Genomic DNA, 13,206 nt, shown 5'->3' on the forward strand with positions numbered 1-13,206 from the left:
CCGGCGGCGGGGCGGGGCCTGCCAGGCGCGGGGGCCGGGCGATTGGGTTCACCCTGGGGGGCTGCGCTTTAAGTGCCGCCAGCGGAGGACCCCACCCCCCCCCCCACCTCCCGCCGTACCCGACGCCGCGGAGACGTCAGCGGCGCGCAGCCCGAGCTCCGCACCTAGCTTCGCCTGCGGCTGCGGACCGACGGACAGACGGACGCGGGCAGGTGGCACCGCAGGACGCGGGCAGAGGCGCGCGGGGCCGGGGAACAGCGGAGCCGCGGCCGCCCGCCTCGGCGCCATGGACGGCCCCGACAACGCGACGCTGCTCTTCGCCCCGTCCTCGCTGCAGCCGGACAACTACACGCTGTCGCCCAATGCCAGCAGCCTGAGCGCCGGCCCCGACCTGTCCGTCACCCCTGCCTCCAGCGCCGGCCCCAGCCCCGGGCTCAGCCTCGCGCCCAGTCCCGGCGTCGGTTTCAGCCCCGGCCCCGCGCCCACCCCAGAGCCGACGGCAGGCAGCTCGGCGGGCGGCTCGGCCAGCCTGGGCCCGTCCCTGTTCCCCCACTCCTGGGCGCACCCCCAGACCCCGTTCTGGGACACGCCGCTGAACCACGGGCTGAACGTGTTCGTGGGAGCCGCCCTGTGCATCACCATGCTGGGCCTGGGCTGCACGGTGGACGTGAACCACTTCGGGGAGCACATCCGCCGGCCCGTGGGCGCGCTGCTGGCCGCGCTCTGCCAGTTCGGCTTGCTGCCGCTGCTGGCCTTCCTGCTGGCCCTGGCCTTCTCGCTGAACGAGGTGGCCGCCGTGGCGGTGCTCCTGTGCGGCTGCTGTCCCGGCGGGAATCTATCCAACCTCATGTCCCTGCTGGTTGACGGCGACATGAACCTCAGGTACGGGCTGGTCCTTAGGCGTCTTCTCCTGCCAAGCAGCCGCGCTTAGCCGCGGGTTTCAGACGGAGAGGAAGGAGAGGCGGTTGGAGAGAGGCGTGGGAGAGGGAAGACGACAGTGCAGCGAGGGGTTGACGCCCGGGCTTTAGAAGCCGAGGCGGACGTGAAGAGGTAGTGCTGTGGGGGGAGAAACCTAGACGGGGACAGGGCTGCCGACTGCCTTGGGGTTTCCTGCACAGCTCTCGGACCATCCTTCTCCAGTTTGGGCTGTCAGCGCAGGTCCTCGGCTTCTAGAAGACAAAGGGAACTGGGAAGCCTGAAGCTAGGACTCTCCGGAAATGCAAAAGCAAAATAGGGCTATTGGCCCCAGTAAAGAAAGTGATCTCATACAGAGGACAATATAATTGAGTTCCATCCAACAAGTCGTGTTCAGCAGCCTTACCACGTCTAACAGGGTGCTTTGGAGGATGAAAAAAAAGAAAGATGTTCTTGCCCTCAGAATCAACCAGACTGTAGCCAGCTCAGTAGGCTTTATAAAGCCAGGGGCAGCAGTCCTGAGATCCGACCCCCCCCCCCACCTCCCCATCCTGGGGTTCATGTTTCAGTTGGGCTTAGGGGTGTTGTTCTCTTGGCACCGATGAAACAGGTTCTCACCCCTGACTTCAGACTCCAGATTTGCAGTCTCTTTCTTTCTCCTGTATCCAATGTGCAAGAGAGACTGTTGGCACAGAGCCCATTCTGAATTCTGTTCATTCCCCTTTCTGCAGCATCATCATGACCATCTCCTCCACGCTTCTGGCCCTAGTCTTGATGCCCCTGTGCCTGTGGATCTACAGCCGGGCTTGGATCGACACCCCTCTGGTGCAATTACTACCTCTGGGGGCAGTGACCCTGACCCTCTGCAGCACTCTCCTCCCTATCGGCTTGGGGGTCTTCATTCGATACAAATACAACCGGGTGGCAGACTACATTGTGAAGGTAAGGTCACTCGTAGAGAGTCCTTGGTCTCTGACCCCTAGCTGAAATGCTAAGAAGTTTGGGAAAGAGGGATAAACTTGCATGGATAAACTTAAAAAAAAAAAAAAAAGTTTGTGCCACAAAGAAAACTTCTCCCTTTTGCAGTTTCAAAAAACTCATAGCTTTACTTAAAACATAACTTAATTAAAAAGAGCATAAGTGAGCAATTAGTATTCACAGGAGGAAACATATCAGGAGGGAGAGAGATGAGAGTGCCATTAAGTGGCAACATATTGTCCACTAACGAATCGTGGTGTTACTAAAAATCAAAGCAGGTGAAGTGAAATGATGTGAATTGAACTTGAGCAGTGTTTTAGAAATGCATTCCTATGTTTTAAAAAAGTGGAACTCTAATTCTGAGAAATTGTGTAGAAGGTTTCTTTAAAATGTTTTATTAATTTTCTAAAAATAAGTTGACCCTAATAGGACCAAAAGTAATTTAAAAATCACATTGAGGGAATATCATACAATGCACAAAATATTGACTTTAAAAAGGCACAAAATAAAAGTGGGTCCTGGATAAAGAATGCAGAATGTATTACTGTTATTAAATCTGTGTGTTTCTTTTCCCTTCCCCATTGCGGTAACGCATGTGGTTTCTAAGGCTAGTGAAAGAATGAGGATTCCTATTATTTTGTGCAATATTTCCAATGTTGCTTTGTTTTAAAAAAATGATACCTTTTGTAGCAGTAGAGATTTTGTTAATTGTTGACTGGAGAAAAAATTTAAATATTTGTCAACTAAGCTTTCTTTGAAAACTCAAAAATAGTAAATAAGAGTATACCATGAGTAGGACTCCCAGTTTAGGAAGTTAATCAAATAAAACACATAACTAATTACTGTAAATGCACAAATTCATTTAGCCAAGTGAAGAGAAAAAGAGTTTCCCCAGTGTTTCAGTTATGTAGATTTAAAGACATAATCTTTTGTGTTTTACTTATATTAAATACATTAATTTTAAATAATTAATCCAAAATTTGATTATTCAAAGGAGCTAACTTTTATTAACATGAAAAATAATGGGTTCTTTTATGCAAATATAGCCAGCCATGAGTAAAATTGTGCTCTGTAATAAACATATATATTTTGAATGTAATAAATTTATATGTATATGTAAATATGCATATATTTTATATGTTATACATAATATACCCATAGATAATCTTAAGATGCATTAAGAACTTATTAAGCTGAATCATTAAGCTAATACTACAAGATCTTAGGAATTCTAAGAGAAAATCAATCAAATAAGTTATTCCCATGCTAAAAACAGATAAATATATTTAAATAATAGACAATTCAATAAGATTGGGTAACTTTAAGGTGAACCTATTCTTACTCCTTAACCAGAACATTCATAAGGTATGTTTTATAACACTTTTACACTTTTGCAAACACTTTAAAATGAGCATTCAATGTCAGTGCTCACCCAAATGATTTAAAATAGTTCAAAAGAAACTTTGGTGCCAGTATTTTCACAATGAAGAATCAGATTTCCTGTCAAAGCTTTTGATGTGGACACACTTTGAAACTTAATATCAGAAAAGTTTTAGGGGTTCCTGGCTGGCTCAGTTGGTAGAACATGAGACTCTTGATCTTGGAGTCGAGAGTTCGAGCCCCACATTGGGTGCAGAGATTACTTTTTAAAAAATTTTTTTGATTTATAATAGTTTGTTTGGTTTCTGCCCATTGTACCTTTGTAGCATGAGCACCTTATATAATAAGTACTTTAGCACTCTCTATGGTAGACTTTTTACCAGCCCAGATACATTTTAAGTAATTTTTTAAAGATTATAAAGTATATGCCAGTCCCACAGACTGCAAAGAGGTTTCCCTCAAATATCCAGTGAACCAGAATCAGCACTTAAACTGTTCTTTTGGATCTCTAGTTTCCCTCACAAACACCTCCTACCCCCATTAAAAAAAACAAACAAACTAGCTAACTACTAATCTGAAGGAGAATGAAGAGAGGAATTTTTAGGTTTCCACCTTACTATTTACACAGCTTGTCTTACTTGAATGAGTGAACTATATCAGCCAGACATCAAGATGACAGTGTTCTATACAGTCAATTGTTGTATCTAAACTCCATTATATGTAAGAATTCCTAAACATCATTAGAGATGTATAGGTGGGATGTTTCTCGTAAATAGATGAAAAAGGGGTGTTGCAGAATTGCAAAGAATTCCTCACATCTTCTGTTTGTTTGTTTTTTTTTTTTCACTTACATAATCTAAGAGTTGGTGATTGTTTCAGTGTTGCTATCAATTCTCTGAGATATAAAGTATTTTCAAGTTTGAAAATATCACATACTAAGTTTCATACTTAAAACAATTTTTTTTAATTTATTTGAGAGGGAAAGAGAGCAAGCGAGTGCAATGGTGGGGGAGAGGGGCAGAGGGAAAGAGAGAATCTCAAGCAGGCTCCACACTCAAGTGGGACTTGATCCCACAACCCTGGGATCATGACCTGAGCCAAAATCACGAGTTGGACTCTCAACAGACTGAGCCGCCCAGGTCCTCCTTTATAAACGTTTTTTTTTTTTTAATTTATTTTATAAGTTTCATACATTTTAGTGGCTTTTTATCTCATGGGTTAAACCAGAGATCAACCAGAGATATATCTCTTATGGAAAACATGGGGTCCTGTTCAGGGAAGGTAATTTTTCTTTTCCTCTCTCTGTTCATCAGACCATACTTGGTATATCAGGCTTTATTCTAACTGCTGTTTAGAAGAGGCACATTCACAAATTAAATACATGTTCTGAACAGTCAGGACTCCCACCACAGAGTTATGTGAAAGTCTAGAGACAATCTGCTGGAGACGAGTAGCCTTTTCTTCCTGTTTTTTAAAACAGAAGTCTGGTCTGTGATGCTCCTGAGGGTCTATCCAAGACGATGGCTAGTTGTTAAGGAAAGCAGATTGTCACTAGACATAAGGACAGGCCTCCAAACAATCAGAACTGTCCAACTAGGATCTGGACTCCTCCTGATGAGGTGACCTATCCATCCTCAGAAGTGCTTTGTCAAAGACTGCTTAGGGCAAAGATCTCCATTTTGTGTGTGAGGTGAGGCTACATGGGTCTCTTCTCCCAAGAGCCGAGTATTCTCTTGCCTGAATTCCTTTCCGACTATCTTGTTTCTGATGGCTTGTCATTTTCTATTACTAGGTCTCCCTGTGGTCTCTGCTAGTGACACTGGTGGTCCTTTTCATAATGACTGGCACTATGTTAGGACCTGAACTGTTGGCGAGCATTCCCGCAAGTGTTTACGTGGTAGCAATTTTCATGCCTTTGGCAGGCTATGCCTCAGGCTACGGCTTAGCTACTCTCTTCCGTCTTCCACCCAACTGCAAGAGGACCGTGTGCCTGGAAACAGGGAGTCAGAATGTGCAGCTCTGTACCGCCATTCTAAAACTGGCCTTTCGGCCGCAGTTGATAGGAAGCATGTACATGTTTCCTTTGCTGTATGCCCTTTTCCAGTCTGCAGAAGCAGGGATTTTTGTTTTAATATATAAGGTGTATGGAAGTGAGATATTACACAAGCGAGATCCTCTAGATGAAGATGAAGATACAGACATTTCTTACAAGAAACTAAAAGAAGAGGAAATGGCAGACCCTTCCTATGGCACAGTGAAAGCTGACAATTTAATTATGATGGAAACCACTCAGACTTCTCTCTGAACATGGAGATACAGAGGAGTTTCTATCTTGCTGAAATGTTACTTCATATTTATGATGTTTTTCGTCTGTGGTAGTGAATGTGGTTTACATAAAGGATAACACATGGTTCACATTATCATACATGTAACAGTTATGACCTTCTTCCCGTTGTAAGGTTGTACTGGTGTATTAACCAAGCACTTTCGCAAATTACACATCAATGTCATAATACAACTTGCACCCGGGACTGCTGAAGTAAAGCCTGAACATGTTCATGTGCTCTTTGGTTTTTATCATTACCAATTTCTAGGACTGTTTCAAATAGATACACTCTTAGGAAACAGGGTCTTGGAAATGCAGAATTTGGGTGCACTCTTATGGTAGTAAAAACAAGTTTTGTTTTTTGTTTTTTTGGTTTTTTTGGTAAAACATAACTTGTAAAGCAATTTGTAAACCATAACTGAGTTGAATGTAATTGTTGTTAGAAAAAAAAAAGTGCTTGCTCCATGTAGAAATACCTGACAATGTTGAATTTTGATCTGTATTCAAAAAAATCCCCAAACAGGTCAACTAAACAATGAAATACAGTATTTTATTGTCAAACCTGTATCAAATCAGAAAAAAAATACATTAATGCATTTGATTACTTGATCTGATATCTATTAGTAATGAACAGCTATCATTTTTTTCCCCCTCAGGGAACAAGGTATTGTCTTCTCAGCTGGGGACTGATTTTGTCTCTGCACTTATGTAACACACCCCAAATCAATCTTTTAGAGGGATGGTTTGCTTAGGAAAAACTGTAGTACTCTCCACCCCAGAGAAGAACAATAGACTCTCCGCTTGAAGTGGAGGGGAGGAGAGGACGTGCTTCAGGGTCGAGAAGAGAAAACAATGAGCTCAGATGTGGATGCCTTGAGTGCTGTCCCTGTGCACCTGCCCAAAGCGTTCAGTGGGTAGACTTCTCAGAGCAGTTATGAGATCATTAAACTAGAATCTGAGTTCCTAGGTAACAGACCCAAAGCAGTTCCCCAAACCTTTGCGTTTTTGCTCACTAGCCAGACACGGACACCTGGAACAATCAAGGTATGGGGACCACCTGGCACAGCTAATCGGGGTGATTGCGCTCTCTTGGCCTCCTCCTCACCTCGGGCAAGCTCACTTACCAATCAGTTCTTGCATCGCAAAGAAAGCAACCTTTCCAGATCATGTCAGGGTGTTTGTGCCGGCCTCCAGGCGTGGTACATTTCCACAAAGCGAAGGTCAGGGACAGGCCACCTCGGCGCGGACCCGGGGACCCGAGCGGGCGGCGGGAAAGGTGCGGATGGCCGCGCAGCGCGGAGACAGGCGGTGGGGCCGGCGGCCGGCAGCCTATTTAGGGCAGGGCGTCTGCGGGAGCGGCCGGGGCTGCGCTTATGGCTGCCCCGGGGGACGAGGTGCTGGACGGCTACATGTACCCGGCGTGCGTCCCCTACTCATACCCGTACCCCTACCCGCCCACCGCCAAGGGCAAGGGCGAGGCGGGCGGCTGGCGGCACCGGGGCGGGGGCTACGCTCCCGCGTCCTCCTCCTCGTCGTCCTCCTCTGCCGGGGCGGCCTTGCCGGCTTTCCCGGGCTGCGGGCAGCTGACGGCCGCCGAGTATTTCGACAGCTACCAGCGGGCGCAGCTCATGGCCCTCCTGTCGCAGGTGAGCCCGGACCTCGGCCCGCGGCCCCGCAGGGCCAGCAGCCGGGACGTGGCGGTGCAGGTGAACCCGCGCCGCGACGCCTCGGTGCAGTGCTCGCTGGGGCGGCGCACGCTGCTGCGCAGGGTCCGCGACTCCGGCCCCCCGGCCGGGCCCGGCACCGCGGGCGCGGCGGGCGCGGGCGGCTCGGGGTCCCCGCAGTCGGCGCGCCGGGGCCCCGAGCAGGGCAGCCCCCCGAGCGGCGCCCCTCGGACCGTGCGCTTCCCGCGCACGGTCGCCGTGTACTCGCCCGTGGCCTCCCGCCGCCTCACCACCTTCCTGGAAGGGGCCGACGGCGCGGCGGGGGAGCAGCGGCCCGGGGCGCCCGAGGGAGAGCGAAGGACCCCGCCTCCGAGGCCCCGAGGCCCCGAGGAGGGAGAGGGGTCGGCGAGGAAGACGCCCCAACGGTCGCAGTCCGAGGAGGAGGAGGGGGACGACGACGCGGCCCAGGCCGCGGTGCGGAAGAGCTGGGAGCCGCCGGGCGCCGGGCTGCAGCCGCGGGAGGCCCGGGGTGACGAGGCGGCCCAGCGGCGCCCGCCCAGGGGTCCGGAGCAGTCCCCGCCGGTGGGGCAGGCCCGGGACGCCGCAGGCCAGAGGTCGTCGCCGCGGAGCCCCGAGCAGGCCAAGGAGAGGCCGCGCTTCCAGGTGAGGCTCAGGCGGCTGGAGGGAACGGACTCGGGAGGGCCCCGGGGGTGTGGTCTCCTCCTGGATCCTGTCGCTGCCCTCGCCGGGTGGCTGCTCGCGCACGTGGAGGCGCCAGCTTTCTCAGGCGCACGCCAAGCCTGTGTGGCTCTTCGCAGCCGCTCCCAGCAGCAGGTGCCCCTCCAACGGCAGAATTCAGGGAGTGCGGCCTGATTGTTGTTGCTGGCGATTGTGGAACGTGGGCTCCGCAGGTTGGCGAGGGAGGCGCCCTGATAACTCTTATTCTGAGCGTATTTACTGTATAAAACCCTGACTGTGGGCACGTGGTCCAGTGTGGATTTCGCGTTTGGACGATCTAGGAGGGGTACTCAGCAGATCAGAAGGAGAACTTGCTGGCAGGGAGAACCGATTCCCAAGGATCCTACTCTATCTCAATGCAATATGGCAAAAGCCGTAACGGTCATTTCCTGGGGTCCTGCCTGGTCAGCTCTCCCCTGATTCTTGCCTGAATCTTCCAAGCTTCCACCGGGAGCTAGAGCTATGAATGGTCTCCCTTGTCCTAGAAAGCACCCTTATTCAGAAACTCAACACTGCTAAAGTGTTTGGGCCTTCGGCTGTTGTGTATTGCGGCCTGAGAGCAGCAGGTTTGGAGGGCCAGCTGAACCCTAAAGAGCTGGCGTGTGCTGAGGGAAGTGGTAACCCTGGGTAAGTGGAAAGGCAGGGGTAGGAAGAGGCCTGGAGGCCTCCTTTGGGGTCGGCCCAGGGCTGTTGGGGGCAGGGGAAGAGAGAAGGAGTGAGTGGAGCTCCACAGAAGCTATGTGTAATGTAAACCACGTGTGATCTTCAGTCGTACCTGTCCTGGGCCTGCGTTTGCTCACCTATGAAATTGTGGTAGAATTGGCAGGAACTTCAGAGCGCACTTAAAGGTCTGACTCCAAGCAGTTGTTCATAATGTGTTTCTCACCGGGAGGGAAGAGGAGAAGCTTAAGAATAAGGCAGTACTACTTTAGTTCATGTTAAATATGAATTCTGGCTTATCCACAATAGATTCCTAGCACTGTTTGGAAATTGAACTGGCAGCACAGAGAATGGACTTCTGAGTGAACATCTTTCAAGTGTCTTAGGACACAGAATCTTCCTCCTTTTCTTCAGCTTAACCACTTTCACATGTGTGTGTTCTAAAATTAGACTTTATCCTACAGAGAATCTGTAGGTTTAGAGATTTAAAGATTTTAAAGAATTTAAATTTAAAGATTTAAAGAATCTCCAGGTTTAGAGAAGCCTAGATGTTTGGCTTTTCCCTTGCGTGTCAGAGGGAAAATACCTACTTAGCAACTTGCCAGTCGGTTTGCTTTATGAACCAAGCTAATCTGGAATACATTTTTAGGCTCATGCTTGCTTCTGCGCTTGATTAAGCTATTAGCTCCCCCAATTACTACATCGGAGAGACCAATTCAAACCTTGAGCCTGCTTTCCTCCGTGATCTGGAATGCGGTTGCTAATTTTGAACAGCAAACCGATCCTTCGCAGCTTCTGAAATGAAGGCTAATTTGGATATCCTGTGGGTTAAACTCCGCTGTCTTTTTGCTCAGTTCTTAGAGCAGAAGTATGGCTACTATCACTGCAAGGATTGCAACATCCGATGGGAAAGCGCCTACGTGTGGTGTGTGCAGGGCACCAACAAGGTAAGAAACACCAAGGAACTGGCAGCTTTTTTTTTTTTAAGTTTGAGACAGAGCATGAGCGGGGGCGGGGCAGAGAGAGAGGGAGACCAAGAATCCCAGGCAGGTTCCGTGCTGTCAGCACAGAGCCCAACACAGGGCCTGAACCCACAAAACCGGGAGATCATGACCCAAGCCGAAAGCGAGTCGGACGCTTAACCGATGGAGGCACCCAGGTGCCCCTGAACTGGCAGCTTTTTGACATTGAGTGTCGAGAGGGTTTTGCTTTAAGTGTTTTCTTCTCTCATCACAGGTTTACTTCAAGCAGTTCTGCAGAACTTGTCAGAAGTCTTACAACCCTTACCGAGTGGAGGATATCACGTGTCAAGTAAATTGAATGTTCACATTTTGTGTCTGAACTGGGTAGTTGGTAGAGGGTTTGGGTGTAGTTTCTTGAAGGTATTTCTTTAAGGAGGCTAGGTTCCCAGTGACCTAGGTTTTGACTGCTTTTCGGTGGAGATTATGGAAATAATACTCAACTGGGAAACGGGGTCTTGGGGTCTTGTTTCCTTCCGGTCATGTTAATCTCCTTAGAGCCTATTACCTCACCTGCAACATGGAAGAAGGTCTGCCTTACCTGGTACTCAGTCAGTCTAACGTGAGAAAGCAGATCAAAAATCGAATACGTCTCTACTAACGTGAGGTGGTGAAAGTTGTCTGTTTAGCCGAAATGCTTCTTATGAGGCACATACCCAAGTTAGGGTATTTAGGAGAAGCATGGGTTTTAAAGTTTGTCTTGCCTGAGTGCTGGCAAAGGGAGGATGACTTCTGTTCAAGTAAATCTAAGCTGCCCAGCTTTCTGGGGCTAACTAGTAACATTGCTGGTTTACTATTAACTGTAAGCTGCACTGTGCTCAGGGGCTTAGATAATCTAAGAGGTGACTGAACTTGCCTGTTAGCACAAGCTAGTGGAGCCTGATGTGTCCGTTGACACAGCCTAATCCGTGCACTCCAATCAGGTTGGATGTTGGAAGCCTCACACACTACGGTGGGGGGGAGAGAGCCCAAGTGTGGGAAAATGGTGTCAATGGGGCAGAGCAGGGTCAGGTTCTAAAGTGGGATGGATCCCTCAACTGCTCGCTCTCGCCTCTGTGGTTGCTGCACTGCTTTCAGTGTCCGCTTCAGGTCAGTTGCAGCAGGTGGAGGTGAGGGCAAGGTCCGTCCCCGCCCCTAGCCGCCCCGCCCAGCCGCCACACACCCCCCCCCCCCGCCCCCAGCCGCCACACACCCCCCCCCCCCGCCCCCAGCCGCCACACACCCCCCCCGCCCCCAGCCGCCACACACCCCCCCCCCCGCCCCCAGCCGCCACACACCCCCCCCCGCCCCCAGCCGCCACACACCCCCCCCCGCCCCCAGCCGCCACACACCCCCCCCCGCCCCCAGCCGCCACACCCCTCCCTCCCCTGGTGCTAGGCTTGACCCACAGTTTGTTCCTAATCCCTGGCCTCACACCTTAGCTTTCCTTGTCTGACTCCTCTCCCATGCTTGCTTCTTCTCCACCCTTCAAGTGCAGGAAGAGCTTTCCTTTTAGATAACTGTATTTCAAAAAGTTCACAAGTCCAAACTGAATCCTATGCAACATGAGACCATGACCACCTGGTTAAACACCCTCTATTCTTTATCCTCCCCTTGCTGGAAGGGGTGCAGACAGAACAAGATTAGCACAGGGCCTTGCTTAGAGCGTGTTCAGTAAGTGTTTGGATGGACTAGAAAAAAAACTTTGAAGTTTGAGGAAGTGACCATGGGTTTATCTTCTGTATGTGCTTCTCACTTTGGTTTTTCAGAGTTGTAAACAGACTAGATGCTCCTGCCCTGTAAAACTCCGCCACGTTGACCCTAAAAGGCCCCACCGTCAAGATTTGTGTGGGAGATGCAAGGGCAAACGCCTATCCTGTGACAGCACTTTCAGCTTCAAATACATCATTTAAATGAATGTAAACGGATGGGCCAACTTGAACGTGAGCTAGTGAAGCAGACACGTTAGCTTTTTTCCGTGCTCCTTCCTTATGCCTCTCCTTCTCAAAATACTTCATGAAAGGCTGTATTTTTGACAGAGCCTTCAAATAAAAGTATTGCAAAACAATTGATAAATTGCAGAAGATTTTTTTTTTTTTTTTTTTTAAGTTGAAAGCTGCTCATGCTAACAGTCTGGGTCTGTCACTTTGTTAGAGGGCCTCACAGCTGTCAGGTTTCCTGCCTATGTATGTCTGTAGGGCTGAAGCTTACAAGCAAGATGCTGATTGAATGAACAGCCATGTCACCATTAAAGTCGTTTTTCTGGGTGAGGTGGAGTTTAGAGTGAGGCCTTAATGTATGAGGAGAGTTAGGGTTCTGACTCTGGGTTGCCCCCTGAGCGGCTGGCTAGCTGTGGGTGGCATCTAGTGGGGAGGGAGGCTATGAACCACATGGACTGGTTGATCACAATTTCACATAGGGTACAGGTGGGGACCAGAACGGGGTGGCCATGGGCAGCTTCTTTAAGACTTCAGGTGGTAACTTAAAAATAAGCCTATTAAATGTACTTAGATTTCAAGTTAACCGACTACTTAGGCTAGGTCCTTGTCCTGTAGTTTGTATAACTGCAAACTAACCTAGGAATTCGTATCCTAGCTGCACCTGCCGGCTTTCTACAGGACTCCCAAGAAAATACTAAGGCCCTGCTCCCAGAGCTCTCCTGCTTGGGGATGGCAGTTTGTCTAGAGCCCTCAGGGACTTGTAATGAAATCAGCTGAGGGTTGTTGGTTTAATAGTTTATGGAAACCACATAACTGGAACCAGTTACTAATTATGCCTCTTTCCGATTTTTTTTTTTTTTTCCTTAAAGTTGAGAGAGAGGGACAGAGGATCTGAGGCGGGTTCTGTGCTGACAGCAGCAAGCCCAATGTGGGGCTTGAACTCACAAACTGTAAGCTCATGACCTGAGCCAAAAGCACATGCTTAACCAACTGTGCCACCCAGATGCCCCTTCCTTCCAATTTTCTTATCCCATTTAAGTTAACCCTTATGACCTTAGCTATGTCTGTTAAGATCTTGGATGCTTGGGTGTAGACAAATGTGAGGAATAAGGAACGTAAATGGAGTTTGAGGTCTCTTGAACCCTTAGAGCAATGGGAAGTCCCCTCAGAATTCATATGGACTTAGGAAGGTGCTTGTGAAAACAGAGTCCAAGGCCCCTATCCCTACTGAATCACTATCTGGGACTGAGGCATTTTAACAAGCACCCTGGGGATTGCTTATGGAATTGAAGTATGGAACTACCACCTGGGTCAGGCTTGTACTTTGCAAAAACACGGATGTGGCCTCTGCCCTTATGGAGCTTCCAGTGTAGTGGGTAGATGGCCATTATTTTCTGCATTGAAAAAAAAAAAAAAGGAACATGGAGTTCCTGCCACCTAATAGGAAAGAGCTACTTGGTCAATTGATAGAGGCCTGTGATAGAGGATCATATTTAGGGAGGTCAGGGGAACACTTGCCTGAAAAATGACTCTTGGGCTGACCTGAAGTTTGGGTGAGTTGAATTAGTTGAAGAGGGGAAGGAGAAACTTTCCAGACCAAGGTAGCA

General features: G+C 49.1%; 2 protein-coding genes across 2 annotated transcripts; both read left to right on the forward strand.

Moving 5' to 3' along the window:
• Positions 1-286: 286 nt before the first annotated feature.
• On the forward strand, positions 287-5,578 carry SLC10A4 (solute carrier family 10 member 4). The gene is made up of 3 exons (XM_047090713.1): positions 287-882; positions 1,647-1,857; positions 5,066-5,578. Exons 1-3 carry the CDS (start codon positions 287-289, stop codon positions 5,576-5,578), a joined length of 1,320 nt encoding a protein of 439 aa, XP_046946669.1.
• Positions 5,579-6,972: 1,394 nt separating this feature from the next.
• Positions 6,973-11,572, forward strand: ZAR1 (zygote arrest 1). Its single transcript, XM_047091951.1, has 4 exons — positions 6,973-7,926; positions 9,516-9,608; positions 9,898-9,972; positions 11,429-11,572. Exons 1-4 carry the CDS (start codon positions 6,973-6,975, stop codon positions 11,570-11,572), a joined length of 1,266 nt encoding a protein of 421 aa, XP_046947907.1.
• Positions 11,573-13,206: the final 1,634 nt, after the last annotated feature.

The sequence above is a fragment of the Lynx rufus genome, unplaced genomic scaffold (genome assembly GCF_022079265.1).
Source record: "Lynx rufus isolate CCGP_SWC_20201006 ecotype Redwood Valley unplaced genomic scaffold, mLynRuf1.p SCAF_3, whole genome shotgun sequence".
NCBI lineage: Eukaryota > Metazoa > Chordata > Mammalia > Carnivora > Felidae > Lynx > Lynx rufus.